The 18,675-nt window shown below is 42.5% G+C and overlaps 1 protein-coding gene across 3 annotated transcripts in view; it reads left to right on the top strand.

Moving 5' to 3' along the window:
* Positions 1-18,675, top strand: part of CACNA2D2 (calcium voltage-gated channel auxiliary subunit alpha2delta 2) — a 523,930-nt gene that overhangs the window by 113,796 nt on the left and 391,459 nt on the right. For all 3 annotated transcript variants that reach the window (XM_033140620.1, XM_033140619.1, XM_033140617.1), the window contains exon 3: positions 5,655-5,771. In XM_033140620.1, coding sequence (XP_032996511.1) covers positions 5,655-5,771 — 117 coding nt within the window. The remainder of the gene's footprint in view (positions 1-5,654; positions 5,772-18,675) is intronic.

Below are 18,675 nucleotides of genomic sequence, written 5' to 3'. Positions count from 1 at the left end.
CCCCCATCTTTTCTTTTAATCTCTCATGAGCATTCCAGCTCTCCAGGATCAGGTTTCTTATTTAAAGGATGTACTACTACAGGGTGCAGTGGCAGTAGGTTCATTCTCCAGGCCTGTTTACGTGGCAGTATTTTGCTCCCTGAATCATGTGCATCCTGTCTAAAATTGGCTTATACTCCCCTCTGAGAGCGGAGAGCAACCAGCATCTTGGACTGGCATGACTGAGGCTGTGGGAAGACTTGCAATGCTGCTGCAGCTTGGACTGATGTCACATGATGCAAGAAAGGGGATATGCATTTTCCAGGCAACACAGGCTAGACAGTAGCAGCCTAAATCTGCCACCGTTTTGTCTCTTCTTCAGCATTTGTTCTCCAGAATGCAAGTGTTTGCTTATTTCCCATTCCTGTTGTTGTTGCCCCCTTCCAAATAGCTACTTCTTTCCTAATTCCTCCCCACCTGCATCTGTCTCAGTCTCCATCTCAGTTGTGCTGAATTCAAGGTAGTTTTACACCTTCAACTTCCTAGTCTCTTGGGTACCCCCTTTAGGCAATCTTATGCATTACTTCATTTCCACCACCATTCCATGCTTTACAACTAACTGCTTTTGCATCCCTAATATGTCAGAGTAAAAAACAAAAACACAAAAACCATACAGTTTGCCAGTTCTGTGTTAAAACAACAACAACACTCTGAGCATGTGAAGTTTTGCATTTTATACTCACTTAATTTATAGCACCATCATAGCTGCAGGAATAAAAGTGGTTTGCTTCTGCTGCCCTGGTGGCAAGCATACTGTATTTACTTGGGAATAAGCACCATTTGCTGTATTAAAAATATAGTGCATCTTTATATTAAAAATAAAAAGTGAGCATCTGTGATCATTTATATGCATGGCCAGTTGTCTCCCCACCCCCTGCCTCTATATATATATATATATATATATATATATATATATATATATATATATATATATATACCGGTAATACTTTTAAGAATAAGGATTCTGCAGTAACCACTATCAGCCCCAATGGGCACTGGCATATCCTTGCTGACCTTTTTGCCACTGTCCCCTTCATTTGCTGCTGTTTGCTCATGGGGGGGATGCTGGCTGTGGCCCAGCTCTAGCTGCATCACTCCCCAATTTGCCACTACATTGGTATGTGGTGATTTCCACATAACAGGCTACCAGCAGCAGAAACTGTTCTGCTACGCTGGCAATGAAGCCTCCTGTCATTCTTGCCACTGCCTGCTTGATTATCTCTGATGTTACACAGAACCTGACATCCTGTTAGTGTAATATAGATGGCACTATGCTTGTGATCACACTATGAGATACAAGCATCAGCTGATGAAATGTAAGAACACTATGTACAGTTATGGGGCAACCACGAGATGGGCATGGGGTTGATGGCCTTCCCTGATAGTTGGCTCTCAGCATATGGTAACCAGATACAGTACTTCTGAATATGGAGGCTCCATTTAGCTATCCATTTGGCTAATAGCTGTTGATAGAATAATCATTTATTAACTTGTCTGATTATTCTAAAGGCATGTAGGCTAATGGGCATCACTGCCTGTTGTGGCAGAGGTCTCCAGTGTTTGTAAGGAAGATAATTTCTGTCATGCATATATATATATATATATATATATATATATATATATACACACACACACACACACACACAGAGAGAGAGAGAGAGAGAGAGAGAGAGAGAGAGAGAGAGAGAGAGAGAGAGAGAACAGTTGAAAGCATACAATGTTGGGAGCATAGTTTGGTTATGTTGTAACTGAGGCTACATTGGGCTAAGATTGCATACTGAGGCAATCTTGACAAAGCACTTGGTTTCATGATGTGACATTTATTTATTTATTTAAAAATCTCATCCAGGCTTTCAAAAGATACAGTATTTCTATACCACACTATGCATGTTTAGCAACTATTATGGTGCAAGCATTGTTACAGTAAAACCTTTTGCCAAAATGGCTTCTTTCAAACCATGCTTCCAAGGCAGTGTACTCTATCTAGATGACGTTGATGGACTACAACTCCCATCATCCCTGAGCTAGCCTGGATGAGGGTAGTAGAGTTGCAGTTCAACAACATTTGGGGACACAAGGTCAAAGAATACTGCTTTAAGGGATATTGTGTCCACTGCAGGGGTCAAGCTTGAAATTCTCAAGACATACAAACAAGGGTGCATATTTTAATTGGAGTGAGTTGTGCTTTCTGGAGGAAATCCATTGCTCACAAGGCATAATTAATAGCCAGGTTAGAGGCGTTACCTGCATTAGATATGTCACTGGTTTTTTTGGGGGGGGGGTTAATTAGGCGTGCATATACATGATTCATTATGCATATTGGTTACTGTAGGAAAATACCTAACTACAGCAGGAACTTCCAAATAAATGATACTTGGCTTAAGCGACACTTATACTTGGCTTTAGCTTCCTCCAATTACTTTCTCTAACACCACGCTCCTTGCTTAGAGTGAAACAAAAATGAACACATGGTCTTGGGGTTTGTGTAGAGTTCCGGTTGAACTGGCCTTCTTGGTACCTCTAATACCCCTCCATTGAGAGAACTGTCCATTTATTCCTACTTTCTGCTTCATGCTCTTTAACCAGTTGTCTGTCCATTACAAGACCCATCGTCTTATCCCTTGGCTGCCAAGTTTACTCAGGAGCCATTGGAGAGGGACTTTGTCAAAAGCTTATTGGAAGTCCCAAGTATACAATATCTACCAGTTCCACTTTTCAGTAGTTAGAGGGGCATGTAATACTAAGGCCAAGGATTAGGGATAAGCTCAGTGATAATAGTCACTGGCAACATAAGCGTCGTTTTCTCTGTATGAGCATCCATACTGCTGGCTGTTTAACAAGAGCAATCTGTTCTGCAATAATGAGCACACTCCACTACCAGTATGTTATTATAATAGTTTAACGTGCCCTGTATAAAAAAAATGCATACAATATTTGGTTACTGTCACCTTACTGAAATGTTCCAGTAAACCCTAGCGAATTAATAGACTTACTTCACCATTTAAGACAGACAGCATTAGGGCACAATGTCATAAAAGCACAACACACCCTCATCATTTTTCATGGGCAAGGCTAGCTACAACCAATGGGAGCAGATTTGCCATTTCATAATAGGAAAATACTGATGTCAGGATGCCCTCTGCATCTGAAGCTTTCTCCTTGAAGATTGCTCCTTTTCTTTTGCTTCCCTAATTGCTGCTGCTCAGCTGGAGCCAGTGTGCCTTCAAAACACATTATTTTGTTATGCTGTTGTTTACCCAAGGAATAATAGGGCATGGGAAGAGAAAGGAAGTAAGAGAGACTATGAGAATCAGTTATGTTCAGTTCTGTTGTTTAACAGCTTCTGCAAAGTATTTCCCCACCTTGCACGCACGCACACACACACACACACACACACACACATGTCTGGCATGCAGAAGGACTAGGGTTTGTTATTCAGACACATCAATTCACTTCCAGCCACCTTTACATTATCAGGATGGAGCTTGCTGTTTGCTGAGCAGCCATTTCACACAGCAGGTCAAAGGCAGTTTCAAGAAATTTACGGAAGGGGCAACTAGCTATAAACAACATGGGGCGGGGGGGAGAAACCATTGCCATGTTGGGCATTTGTAGCCCTTCATAAGCAGCTTGGATTGCAAACTTCAAAAATCTTTTTCTGTAATTGATTCTCAAAGCTTTCCTTTATTCTGATAGCAGTAGCCCTATTGACATGCTGAGCACACTCTGTAGAATAGATGCACAGTTGTGAAATGGGATTTCGCTCACCTGGTTTGTCTCTGCCTGACTGCCCCTAGGCAAGCTGACCTCTACAGATGGAATGGAATGTATCAGTGATGCATTTGTGTGTAGAGTGCAATGTGTATTGGCTGCACATTTTATCCTAAGCAAACACACACACACACACATTTTGCCAGGTAGAGATTGTAAGTTATCAGGTTTACTTTATGCACACTGAACTCCTGCACATATCTGTTTCGCTTGCTATGTCCAAGGCATTGAAGTGAACTGGGTCTAAAAATGAGGACAATCCTGCTGCCACACCATGTATTATTGATTCTATTATTTCCCAGCCTTTCTGTTGGCCACTGTCTACACCATTTGTATAAGTGGTGTGTGGTGTTGATGTTGGTGAAGGGAAGCTTTAATTCTGAAGCTTAGTGATAACACTGTGAGAGGAGTCCATTACGTTGTTGAATTAGTTGGTTGCTCTGGTGCAAAATGCCAATACATCCCCATTGCTGAATTTGATCCAAACATATTTCAAGTCACCATCAAATAATAACCTAAGGGGTATGACAGTTCTTGTGTTATATGTAATCTATCTATCTGTCTATCTATCTATCCATACAGATTAATGCTGCACTGTTTTCTATTTATTTACCTGAATATTTCCTTCCCTTCTTACAGGCCTTTTATCACACAAACCTGTTTCTGTCTGTTTTAAGCTCTGCTTACTCTGCCTACCACCTTCAGCCATGTACCATCTGCTGCTAGCCTCCATACCCACTAAATTATATGCACAGTGGGAGGGATGAGGGCAGTATGCTAGTTTTCATCAAGTGGGTTGGGCATATGTGGCATTTCATGAAGTGCTTTTCTGATTGAGGCTTGGGGGCAATCTGACTATCCCAAGAAAATGAGAAACTCTTGTTTCAAAGGCTTCTGACTGCGTGGTATGCTCATTCTGTGACAGTGAAAGAATATTCAGAAAAGAGGGGGGGAAAGTGGGAAATCTCACGGAGGTTAGCAAGCTGAACTGGGCATTCAGGCACAACCTCCTGTTTCAGAGAATTATTACTTTCCACCTTCAGTGCTACCCACCCCACCCCCTGCCGGTTGGTTGGTTGGTTGGTTATTTAAGGCTGCCTTAGCATTGGGATGGATGCAGGTGGCGCTGTGGGTTAAACCACAGAGCCTAGGGCTTGCTGATCAGAAGGTCGGCAGTTCGAATCCCTGTGATGGGGTGAGCTCCCATTACTCGGTTCCTGCTCCTGCCAACCTAGCAGTTTGAAAGCACAAAGTGCAAGTAGATAAATAGGTACCGCTCCAGCGGGAAGGTAACCGGCATTTTCGTGTGCTGCTCTGGGTTGCCAGAAGCGGCTTAGTCATGCTGGCCACATGACCCGGAAGCTGTACGCCGGCTCCCTCGGCCAGTAAAGTGAGATGAGCACCACAAACCCACAGTCGTCCGCGACTGGACCTAATGGTCAGAGGTCTATTTACCTTTAGCATTGGGATGCCAAATATCATTTCATTTGTCTTCTCTTCCACAGTATTCACGATGGCTCCCACTGTAGTGATCTGAGCATCTGACAGCCATTCATTTTTTTTTACTTTTTTTGCCTTGTTTCTGGGACAGGGATATGGTGGATTTCTCTCTCTCTCTCTCTCTCTCTCTCTCTCTCTCTCTCTCTCTCTCTCTCTCTCTCTCCATGGCAAGGCACAACATTTCTAACTGTACTTACAGGTCTTGGGCATAATTGCTCTGTGTATGAACACTTTATAGTCTATAGTTCCTAAGATACATTTTCTTAAAACTGGTGCGTATGTGTGTATATAGCTGTTTCTCAAAATACCCATTTCTCTCCCCCCATCTTAATATCTTTAAACAGATCTACGATGAAAAAAAGAGCCTGTTTGATGTAAGAGAGAATGTCCCAGAGAAAATAGTGGAAAAGGTAGCAGAGGACATTGAGAGTCTGTTGGCCAAGAAAGTCCAGGCATTGAAGGTAAGGTGACTTCTTGGAGCATTAGCCTTGATTCGTGTGTCTGGTGGAAGAGGGAGTGAGCAATATGGAACTGGTATGTGTGACAACATTCCAATATTTGCATAGTATCCAACTGATGAATCCTTTATTCAGAACAATTCAAACAAATGTTTGTGAGCCATAGATTTGGGGAATTTTATGAAATTCCAAGGATAACTGCTATTCAGCCCAAGTGCCTTTTTTGTTCTTGGTATCTCTGCCGTGCAAGGGGTTGCAATTAGAGATCATTTTTAACATGACTAATGAAACTCTCCTCCCTGACATGTCTGGATCCCAGTTTCCTGCCTACACTGAGTTCTTCAGAGAAGTGACCTTTTATTCTCCTTTGGGAGCTGTAATCCATTGTGCTCACATGCAAGCAACTCACGGGGTGAGGGGCAGAAAGTATTCTGAGTCCTTTGATAAGGTGTACAGTTCGTTCTCCTCTTGGGGTTTGGCGTACATTTTCAGTCTGACTTTCCACTGTATCACTTCTTTCCTAAATGAAGGAATAAATGTTATATTACTGCTGAAGCAAGCCAACAAGATTAAGCTATAATGATAGGTGAAGCTGACCCTTTATGTGATGATGGGCAGGTATCTGGCATTTCTACTTAACTTTTTCTGATTAGAAATCATCACATTGAGGACTTTCGGGTTTAGCAGAGGGATTTTATATTTATGTGGTACTATGCATTATCTGTTTCATTTCCTCTAACTGAAGCTTCTGCATATATACCGGTAGTTTTCAACTTACAAGTATCATAAAGGTGGTTTGTTATCATCATTATTACAACTTCCATGCTGCTTTCCCACAAAATTCATGGGATTACCCAAAGCAATTCAGAAAATAGAACAGCAAGAATAAAACAGGACATATCAAAACATCAGTTTACTTTTTAAATAAATGTTTCAATGGTGATAGCAAAACAGCAAATTTCAATAGGCCATGGAACCAAAAACTGTGAAGCCTCAGCAGCAAAAGTGTGTGTGTGGGGGGGGGGGGGAATCAGTACCGCCAAAACAGATCAGCCAGATCCTCAAAAGCAGCAGCAGCAGCAGCAAGATTAAGTTGCAATTATGCAAAAGTGTGGTCAGCACCAATAAACTCAGCAATGGAAGTTTTCAAAGCCCAGCAATAGCACATGCTGCTTTCTTCCCACCCCCATATATATATTTCAGCTGGTGTGTAATATTTTCACACCATTCCCTCTTTCACACCTAACATTCTTAACCACATCCTGTATTCTATGCACAGCAGCTGAGTCGATTAGTATGAGTTAGCCAAGGTAGGCAAAACTTAACTGACCAGACAGTGTAAGGGTTAATAACGGTGACTACTGATATTGATACCAGTAGACTTAAGCCTTGTATTCCTGTCACCTCATCTGTTCTTTATACCTAGTTTTTACTTCACATGGATGTTTGAAAGGAGACAAATACATCATGTGTTCCTAATAATTACTACAGCTGCTACTAACATTTAGTGTCAACGGTATGCCTGGCACCATGCAAGACACAGTAGTGACACCATTCTCCAAGCCAAAATGGCCCATGTTGCAACAATGACCTGTGTCAAACGGACTTTGCCTCGGTAAGTTTCCAGGCAACACCATCCCACTGCAGAGAAAGAATAATATTAAATTACCAGTTACCAAGCATGGCACTAGGAAAGTCTTTGCCAGCAACTAGTGTGAGGAGAAGATAGAGAATGGTGAACCATCTCTCCTCCTTCCACCTTCTGATCCACCCAAAGACTGCTAGGAACTTCTGATGCAATAGCTACCATTCATAGAAACATAGAAGTGTAGAATTGGAAGGGACCCCAAGGGCCCTGCAATGCAGGGATCTCAACTAAAGCATCCACGACAGATCGCCATTCATTCTACAGTGATTCTCTTGCCCCTATAACTTAGGGGGGGTCAGGAGATACTTTGGGGAAGCTGGAATTTACACTAGCTTCTGATTTCTAGGCCAGGCTTACCGCGTATGAAGAGCAAACAGGCGCGTGCATCTTTAACCGCTATAGAAGCAGAAATTTTTGTGAATGCAGCATGTGGAGAAAGCTGTACCAGCCAAAATTCTCTCTTCTACACAACTATTAATGGTACAGAAATCCTTTCCTCCTTTGGAATTGGGCGACATATATGTGAGTGAACTATGCAATTTGCAAAGCTTACCTCCCAAAATGGCCCCAAGGCTTTGAGAACATCCCAGTTCAGTTTGGAATATGTCAAGACAAAAACCTGCTTCACCTTGGGAGAGTCCCAAATCTCTTTGAATGTGCCCAACTTGGCTCAGAATTCATTTGAACTAAATGCACACCCCTAGTTGTTATAGCCATACTTTACTTCCGACACAGCAGCACAGCAAGTTGCTAAGGAATGCAACTGAATGGGTTTTTTCTTAGATTTATAAATAGCAAGGATCAGGGTCTTGTTTCTATGGCACTGTCTCCCTCCCAAGTGAGAATATATCTTGACCTCAGACTCATTCTGCTTATTATATTTAGTGGAATCACCTCCTCCAGGATCATAGCCACCCATCTGTGACTCATGAAAGTGGTGATTAAAAAAAATAAAGTTATATTCATTGAGTCAAGTTGGAATGATGACCAGAAGTGAATGCGGGACAGGTAGTTTTGGCGAAGCTCTTGGGACACCCGTCTGTTTCACCTCATCCAATGCAAGCATTCTTCACTCTTTTCCATTGTGGTGGTGTAGGAACTGGAGGGCTTTATTACTGTGGGGTGTGCTTCTGATAAGCAGTAGCAGCCAAAACAGGAGCTATACTCCAAATTTCTTGAAGATTCAGTGCATTCAAGTCCAGAGTGAATCCATATTAAAAGTATTTTAATGACTGATTTTTCTATGTTTTTAGCAGTACTTCTGCAAGCCACCTTGAGCCTAGTCAGGGAAAAAGGAAGGGTATGAATAAATTATTAGTAGTACAGTAATATTAGTATAGTATAGTATAGTATAGTATAGTATAGTATAGTATAGTATAGTATAGTATAGTATAGTATAGTATAGTATAGATAAGCTGCATCCTTAGAATTTTATTAATTACAATCTTTCCCTTTCTAAAGGGTAGATTGCTTCTAGTTATACCTGAAAATACTGGCATAACAGTGCAATGTCTACTCACAAGTAAGCCTATGATTCCTATAGTACTTACTCCAGTGCATTCAATGTGTTGCATAAAAGTTGTGCAGAAGAATGTGGGATGGGCATTTGAAGTTCTGAATTAAATATGTGCTGATTTGAATATAATTCTCTCCCCCTTCCCCCATGTCTTGTTTCACAGCTGATGCTTATTAATTTTTCTCGTAATGTGTTGGGCCGCAGACAATTTACTTTGCCGTATGAATTCTGCATATTCCATAGTTTACTGGAGGTTATGCCTTGAAGTGTACAATTTCTGTGCTGTGACCTGAATAAAGACTGCTGTCTAAGTTGATGTTTTTATCACAGGCTTCATCTTGTCCAGTAATATGAGATAGAGGAATTTGGGACTGCAGAGAGGGGCAATAACAAAAAGGCCCCAAGGTGTTTTGTGCTCTCTTCAAGATTCCCGCTCTGTCCTTAATCCAGTTTGGCAGCTGAGCAGAGTCACTCTGGCTTTATCTGTTTAATAGCAGAACCTCTGGTACAAGTCCCTCTATAGTGGGAGCTCAGCTCTGAATTTGGATTCTCTTTCCCTCTTGCACTGTAGTTCAAGAGAAGGTGAAGTCTGACTCTCACATTTTCCCAATAACAAAATATCTAGTAAAATGTGATATCCCAGAAAGAAATGGGAGAAGATGGCTGAATCTTAAGCAACCAGTTAGTAATCCTTGTGCCTGTACTGACCAATCACGGTAAAGTTCTTAAACCATCAAAATTGGTAGTCTGTTTCTGCTTCCTGTATGCTTTGGATGCAGTTGAGGAATGTTTGGGACATTGTTCAGTCCAGGAGTTCTTATGTGGTCAGCTCAGGATTCTCTTTGTGGCAAAAAACAACCAAGTTAAAGTGCATGAATTGTTACCCCATCAAAATGGATGTTGTAACTGGAGCACTCTGAGATGCAATTTCACACTTCAGCAAGAGGTAAATGTGTTGTCTAAAAGCATCCTTGCTTTGTTTTTAAAATGCAGAGAATGTGTGAGGTTATATTTGGAGTGCAGTTTTAGGAGGAAACTTGTTTTTACCTCATATTTACATTGACTGTGACTCCGAATAGCTTTCTTAATCATGCTGTGCCTCGGCATTGTGTTGGCAGTAGTTATCTATATTATGGTATGGAGAAGGATGAGTGTGAACAGCAGAAATAAAAAGCATCTATACCTTTACCTTCTGTTGGAGGGGGGGGATTGGAGTTTATGAGTATGTGTTTCGTAAGGTGGAGAAGGGAGGGTGATATGTCTTGAACCTGTTCTTATTTCTATGTTTCTAGTCTGCCAACACCAAATGCTCAAAGCTTGGCCAGTTTATGCAATCATTAGAATCAAGTAGTGCAGTTTTTAGTTTTTGCTTTTAGACTATACACAGGCTGGGTGCAGAGGGCTGCATGTATGGATGCTCTCCCTCAAAGAAAAGCTCCCTGCGCATAGAAAAATGAAATGTCAAGAACAAGGCTAGATATCCAGCCTTCCTACCTGTTGTAGTTAGGGATGGATCTGTTAGTTTTGTTTTGCGTGACCAGGTAGCGACAGCCCCAGCCCCCAGGGATCATAAGGAAGGAATAAAGACTCTGACAACGTTATATGGAATTAAAATTAGGCCACAACTTTATTAAACTTCTGAATGTAGGAAGACCTTGGCTTAGGCCTTGGGCATGTATCCCTCCCAGCCCCCCAGTGGGGGAAACTGGGGCTCACCAGGGTAAATGGGATATGGGGGTGCTCTGCGAGACGTAGCCCATATCCCCACATGCAGGGTAGTTCACTGATGACCTTTCAGTGTATGGCCAGTGACTCCCATATACCAGTATATATAACCCCTTTAAGAAGGGGACCCTGTATAAGATTCAGGTGGAGTAGCAAAAAACAAAAACAAAAAAAAGTTTGTCTTCTCACCACATTTTCCCTGAAACTTAGGAGGCAGAGGCTCTATTGACACAATGTACGGATGCAGTCTCTGGCAGCACATAAGCCCACCCAACAATAGAAATGGAAATTAGTCTCTTCTGCTGAGCACTTGTCTTAAAAACCCACACAGCCTAAATTGGAGAAAAACAACATTTAAAGGTATAATCTCCTTGTTTTGTTAATTAATAGTGACAATTCATCCCTTTTCCCACTTCTTCTTTAATTGCTGGTTGGTTGTTTTCTGTTTTGTTTTTGTTTTTGTTTTAATTATATTTTTAATTTACTCCTAATCAAATCCTGGCTTGTTGTCTCTCTGTGTGTGTTTATTTAATTATTTTGTTAGCGTATGTGTGCAAGTGTGTGTGGCTGCATACTTCCCTCTGTTTTCTCCAAATTGTTTTTTCCCCCACCTTCCCAACCTGGACCAGATCCAGTAATCCAATTTGAATCCAATCTCTGAGGTCTGGAATTCTAATTTACAGATTGCAGAGTGGGAGTTGAACAATGCAAACACCAAGGCAGGAGTTTATTGTCTAATCTAATCAGGGGCAATCAGATGTTTGTAACAAGTCTATCAAAGCTGCATTGGGCCCTTTCGCTGAACAGTGCAACCAGTCCTCTAATAATACTAAAGTGATTTAGGGTTTCATGCACTTTCATACAGATTAGCATGTGTATTTTCCTTCTTTTTCAGGGCAGGCTTGGCAAAAGCCCAGCCCACTTTGCTTTTAGAATGTCATAGCAGCTTCATGCTCTGTGAGGGTTTATCAACATGCTTGGGGTTTGGGCATGATTCCTGCAGTGTGTGTGTATATGTGTAACAAAATAAAAAAAAATCTTCCAGTAGCACCTTAGAGAACTGTTTTGTTCAGATGTGTATCTGAAGAAGTGTGCATGCACACAAAAGCTCATACCAATAACAAACTTAGTTGGTCTCTAAGGTGCTACTGGTAGAAAATTTTTTATTTTGTTTCAACTACGGCGGACCAACACGGCTACCTACCTATGTGTGTATGTGTGTTATATTTATTTATTTTGTTAAGAAAACATTAGTATTTAAAACAAAATAAAAAATAAAATAATCCTTCCAGTAGCACCTTAGAGACCAACTAAGTTTGTTCTTGGTATGAGCTTTCTGAAGAAGTGTGCATGCACACGAAAGCTCATACCAAGAACAAACTTAGTTGGTCTCTAAGGTGCTACTGCAAGGATTATTTTTATTATTTTATTTTATTTTGTTTTGACTATGGCAGACCAACACGGCTACCTACCTGCAATTAGTAATTAAATTATTGTGTGGAATTCAACGTAGTGCTAAGGAGAGTGTTCTGTCAGTGCAAGTTCTTCTGCTTTCCCCATGGAATGATACTCACTCTCCTCCCCTGAATGATATTCTGGGGGCTCTCCCAATCATCCAGAGTGGATTGGGAGGGGAGGAGTGGGGATCACACAGGAGGGAGAGAAGGATGAAAGTCTGCTGAGCTAGCAGAAGTCCTTGCACTGGCTTCCATCAGCAGAATGAGTTAGTTGAATCCAGCCCATTACATTTAAATTTATTCCTTCATACACAAAAAGAAGTTGGTGTACAAAAAAAGTAAAATAAAATTACAATTTAGAATAGAATGGCATCCATTAGGTCAATGGCAAAATAAGCTTAAAAGAAAACATCTTGTTATTTAGTGCCTTGGAAAGACCTCAGAAAATAGTTTACCGTATATACGCGAGTATAAGCCGACGCAAATATAAGCCGAGGCACCTAATTTGACCACAAAAACTGGGAAAACTTATTGACTTGAGCATAAGCCGAGGGTGGGAAATGCAGCAACTACTGGTAAATTTCAAAAATAAAAATAAATAAAATTGCATTAATTGAGACATCAGTAGATTAAATGTTTTTGAATATTTATTTCAAAGAAAAACAGGGGCAAGGAGTTCCATAGGCTTGACTCTGCACCACAGGAATAAGCGCTTTCTTTTATTTGCCCCCTCCCCTCTTCCAACAGTTAGGCTTTCCTTTTTATTTCTTTGGTGTATTTTATGTCCAATATTTCCATCCCCCTACAACCTCTATCAATAAATGGGACTGATTCCTGAGTGTGAGGGGGTTTATTTTCAGGCCCTTTTCTTCCCTCCCCAAAGAACCCTCCCTTCCCAAACAGCCAAGCAGTGAATGGATCCAAAGGAAGATAAGAGTTGCAGAGCTCCTGTGACCTTGCCTCCTCCTGGGCTTTGCAGAGAGGAGGGGGGCAAGAGGCTCTGTTCCTTGACTTGGGGGTCCTCCTTGCACCCTCCCCTTCATCCCAGGGACCCCCTCTTCTCCCCAATGGACCCTTTGCAAGATGAGCAGAGACTCACTGGATTCAGGAGGCGCCAGGGATGCAGCACGTGCAGAAGAGAGAGACAAAGGCCCCCTCCTCCTTTTGTAGGTGGGCTTGGTATTTCCTGACCTCTCTAGGAATCCCACTCAATCCTTTTTAACCCTTGGCAAGCCAGTGCCCCCAGCTTCTCTGATCCTGTCCTGTGCCTTTTGCAGGAAAGAGCTTCTCTCCACTTCTCTCCCCCCCCCCTTAACTGACAGAGGGGGAAGCATTGTGCAGTGCTTCTCCGATCCTCCATTCTGTGCCTTTCTGCTGGTGAGTGGAGGCAGAGGCGTCTTTACCCTTCCAGCTTGTGTCTGGAGGCGCTAGGACCTCGCAGACAGCTGCAAACGCACGGGATGGGATTGTGCGGGATCGGAGAAGACGTGTCTCAGATCTCCATCCTGCGCATTTCCTGGTGGGGTGGGGGGGAAGCGGAGAGAAACTCTTTCTCTCCGCTTTTCCTTCCCAACCACCTCGCAGACAGCTGCAAACGCACAGGACGGGATCGGAGAAGATGCCCCCGTCCTGCACATTTCCCGGTGGGGTGGGGGGAGGGAGAGGAAAGCGGAGAGAAGCTCTTTCTCTCTGCTTTTCCTTCCCCACCGCCCGCCTCACTTGCGCATAAGCCGAGGGCGACTTTTTCAGCCCAAAAAATGGGCTGAAAAAGTCGGCTTATGCGCAAGTATATACGGTACTTTTCAATAACTGCTTCCCAGCCACACTCCTTCCTTCCTTCCTTCCTTCCTTCCTTCCTTCCTTCCTTCCTTCCTTCCTTCCTATTGTAGGTGGATGGGAAATTTCATTTCTCCAGCAGTCATAAATAAAGGTGCCTTGCAACTGATGCTCTGGATCCTCCACAACAGTTTCATAGTAATTGCACATTTCCTGCACAGTAATCCAGAAAGGCAAACTGCTAAATAAAAGTTCTAAACTCTCCATCCCTTGTATCTCAATTCTTCTTCTTACACCGTTAGTGCACTTTTTCTGGTTCCGTGCCCCATTTGCCCAAATGGACCAGCCCACACAGTTCCCAGGCTCTCTTCTGTGCCCCACTTCCTATGCAACAGGATCCTTCATTGCTTCAGGAGGGAGAGCAAATGCACAGGTATCAGGGAATCTTGCAGAACTATCAGGCTAAGCCAGGCTTCCTCAACCTTGGCCCTCCAGATATTTTTGGCCTACAACTCCCATGATCCCTAGCTAGCAGGACCAGTGGTCAGGGATGATGGGAATTGTAGTCTCAAAACATCTGGAGGGCCGAGGTTGAGGAAGCCTAGGCTAAGCAGTTGGTTTGGCCCTTCTCCCAGTCTGTGCACACAATGTGCTCATATTGCTGTCCCTTTCTCCATTGGGAAAAGGAGGTTACAGCAGCAGACAGTTCATCTAGACTAGAGCTTCTTTTGGGTGCAGGCAAGAACCAGGACTAGACTCCTTGCTGCTACTGTTCCTACTTGAAGGAAACTTCTGATGCCAAGGGGGTCTACAGAAGCATATAAAATCTAGAGTGGCCTTTCTGAACCTTGGGTCCCCAAATGTTGTTGGACTACAGCTCCCATCACCCCTAGCTAGTGGGAGCAGTGGCCTGGGATAAGGGGAGTTGTAGTCCAACAACATCCTGGGACCCAAGGTTCAGAAAGGCAGGTCTAGGATATCTGATTTTTATGTCGAAACAAAATAGGAAAATCTTTCCAGTAGCACCTTAGAGACCAACTGAGTTTGTTCTTGGTATGAGCTTTCGTGTGCATGCACACTTCTTCAGATACACTGAAACAGAAGTCACCAGATCCTTAAATATAGCAGACCAACACGGCTACCCACCTGTAACTGATTTTTATGTCTGACTCTGCAAGGTTCTTAGACTATTGTTGTTGTTGTTGTTCAGTCGATTCAGTCGTGTCCGACTCTTTGTGACCCCATGGACCAGAGCACGCCAGGCACCCCTATCCTCCACTGCATCCCGCAGTTTGGCCAAACTCATGCCAGTCGCTTCGAGAACACTGTCCAACCATCTCATCCTCTGTCGTCCCCTTCTCCTTGTGCCCTCCATTTTTACCAACATCAGGGTCTTTTCCAGGGAGTCTTCTCTTCTCATGAGGTGGCCAAAGTATTGGAGCCTCAACTTCAGGATCTGCCCTTCCAGTGAGCACTTAAGGATGGATATGTTTGATCTTTTTGCAGTCCATGGGACTCTCAAGAGTCTCCTCCAGCACCATAATTCAAAAGCATCAATTCTTCGGCGATCAGCCTTCTTTATGGTCCAGCTCTCACTTCCATGCATTACTACTGGGAAAACCATAGCTTTAACTATACGGACCTTTGTCGGCAAGGTGATGTCGCTGCTTTTTAAGATGCTGTCTAGGTTTGTCATTGCTTTCCTCCCAAGAAGCAGGCGTCTTTTAATGGGCCCCAAATGTGCATGTAAACATGTATTTAAGAGGTTGACATGCTTGCTGAGCATAGACTTCTGCAATCCTACCTCTATGTACAGTCTTGGATTACTGTTTTCTAGGTCACTAAGGATGCATTTCAGTTTCAGCCCTGGAGAGAAGAGTTGAAGCCATTACCCTCCTAAGAAGACACGTGATAAATATTTGAAAGATATATTTGACTTTGAGCCCTACGATACTATTCAGTAAGGAAAGGTGTTCCTGGGGAATAAATAAGTAAATATATAGTATCTAGAGTGTGTGTGTTCTGTTTTGCTATGGGCAACATTAAACTTGGTGCACCGTATCTATATATCTTTGAACAGTCTCTTTCTACACCTAGGAGTATGTTTAGGAGCTGGACTATCCATTAAGGAAATACTCTGCTCACTGCTTTTCCTAGTGAATAGAATCAAGTGTGTGTTCATCAACAAAATCCTGCTTCCCTATACAGATTAAAGGCCTAATTTAGCAAATTAAATGTAGGCTACAGACTGGAGGTGGGCAAATATTGTTCCCATCTTCAAAAAGAGGGGAAAGGAAGACCCAGGTAACAACCAACTGATGAACTTGACATCAGTACCAGGGAAGGTCCCATAACAGATAATTCAACATTTGGTCTATGAGCATTTAGAAAAGGAGGCTGTGATTACTAAAACCCAGCATGTTTCTCAGAAATAAGTCTTGCCAGACCAATCTGATTTCTTCTTTTGATGGAATTACAAACCTGGTGGAACAGGGAAATGCTCTGGACATAGTGTATCTTGATTTAAGTAAGGCTTTTGATAAAGTCCCCCCCCCCAATATTCTTATGAGGAAGCTGGTAAAATGTGAGTTGAACGAGGTAACTGTTAAGTAGAATTGTAGCTGGTTGACTGACTGAACCCGGAGGGTTCTGTCCTGGGCCCATTGTTGTTCAATGTCTTTATAAACAACTTGAATGAAGGAATTGAGGGGACGTGCATCAAATTTGCAGATGACATAAAACTGGAAGGGGTAGCTGATGTTGCAGAAGACAGAATAAAAATTCGAAATGACTTAACAGATTGGAGAACTAGGCCCAAGTTAACAAAATGAATTTCAGTAGGGCAAAATGTAAGGTCCTGCACTTAGGCAGGAAGAACCAGATGCACTTGGCTTACATGTACATGTGAAAAGGATTATGGGGTCTTGGTAGGCCACAGGCTTAACATGAGTCAAGAGAAGAGGGTAACCAAGAGGATCAAGGGTCTAGAAACAAAGCCTTATGAAGAATGGTTGCGGGAGCTGGGTATGTTTAGCCTGGAAAAGAGGAGACTGAGAGGAGCTATGGTAGGCAACTTCAAATATCTAAAGGACTGTCACATGGAAGATGGAGCAAGCTTGTTTTCTCCTGCTCTAGAGGCTGCAAGCTACAAGAAAGGAGATTCCAACTATACATTTGGAAAAAACTTTCTGACAGTAAGAGGTATTTGGCAGACGAACAGACTCCCTCTGGAAGAGGTGGACTCTCCTTTCTTGGAGGTTTTTAAGCAGAGTTTGGATGGCCATCTGTTCGCTGAGATTTCTGCATTGCAGGGGGTCAGACTAGATGGGTCCCTTCCAACTCTAATATTCTATGATTCTATAATTCCAAGCACATACTGAGTCAGTTCACACGTAATGCTGAACCAGGGATTCCACATTCTTGTGCCAAACCATGACAATGCTAATGTTCATGAGCTGGACTGAGCCCAAGAGCTATTCGGGTCTGCGTTTTCTCCCTTCCCCTCTTCCCCAACAGCTAGGAAAATGACTTTGCCAGTGTTTATGACAGGTTGTCATGTCATTTGAATCAGGGACTGGTATTTATAACAAACTCTGGTTAGTTTAAGAAACCAACTTCGAAATCCATAGCTTAATGTTTGCTTGTTTTGAAACTGACAATTTGTTAAAACCACAGTTCCTGGTCAGAGCCACATAACAAGCTGACATTCAAGGAAGCTGAAAGCAAATGTTAGTTTTACAGTGGGAAGAGAGAGAAAGGTGGGGGGTGTGCCTCTATCAGACTCATGCATGTAGCACAAACTATGGTTTAGCATTACAAATTACTGTGACCATAGTTGCTCTCCTGTTTTGTCTTGTATTTCCCTAAATGAACAAGCTAGCTATTGCCAATGCCAGCAACTACTAACAGAAAACCTTCTCACTACTCCAGTGGCATTCACACATGTACTTTCCTATTATGGTTTTTTTTAAATGCTTTCTCCAGTATAATATGTTGGCTGCCCTGTTAGGAAGAGTACATGAATGAAGAGACAGCGGTTCTGACCTGCTCTTGCTATTTCCATGTTTCTTTTGTGGTTTCCTCCTCTCAGAGTTCCAGTTTAGTTATTCTGCTCTATTTGTCCATCCATACCATGCTTCCTTATTTGTTGCAGGGTGACCTCTGTGGTTCAGCACTTTCCTATGCTCCTAACGGATCTTGAATCTTGCATTTGATACACATTGACAGGCACTGCACAAAGCAATACATTTGCAATCACCCATCATCGCTTAATTGCATATAGAAGTTTTGTGTTCCACAGGTCTCAATTAGTTGAAAGGTACAATAGAACCGCAACTGTTTTTTGTTTAAATTAGGGAACTTGTTTTCATTTATGGTAAATCTTTTTAATTGCTCTAACCATAAAAGCTCACACACTTTATTGAAATTGCTGTTCTTCCTAGATGTGGTGGCATGATGAACCCTTTGTAAGATATGGAGTTGCGAAGTTGTAGCTGTTTAAAAAACAATGATGAGCAAGTTATCTCCCTGTTCTCAGCATGTGGTGTCATCACCAACATTCTTGAGCTCTCAACCCTGGGAGCTCAAATCAGGCAGAACATCTCTGATGGAGGAGAAATCGTAAGGATCCTCACACCTGGGCAGGAGCAGATTTGGGGAGGGGAGGGGCAAGAAGGGGGTGAGGTACCATCATGCAAGTGGAAGTATCTGCACAAATGGGTCACATTAGTAGAATACTGCCGTATATATTTACCGTAACCTCTGGCACCTCAGCAGATACAGTAT

The sequence above is a fragment of the Lacerta agilis genome, chromosome 2 (assembly GCF_009819535.1).
Source record: "Lacerta agilis isolate rLacAgi1 chromosome 2, rLacAgi1.pri, whole genome shotgun sequence".
Taxonomy (NCBI): domain Eukaryota; kingdom Metazoa; phylum Chordata; class Lepidosauria; order Squamata; family Lacertidae; genus Lacerta; species Lacerta agilis.
Note: the sequence above shows the minus strand (reverse complement) of the source record. Positions and strands in the feature narration are given on the sequence as shown.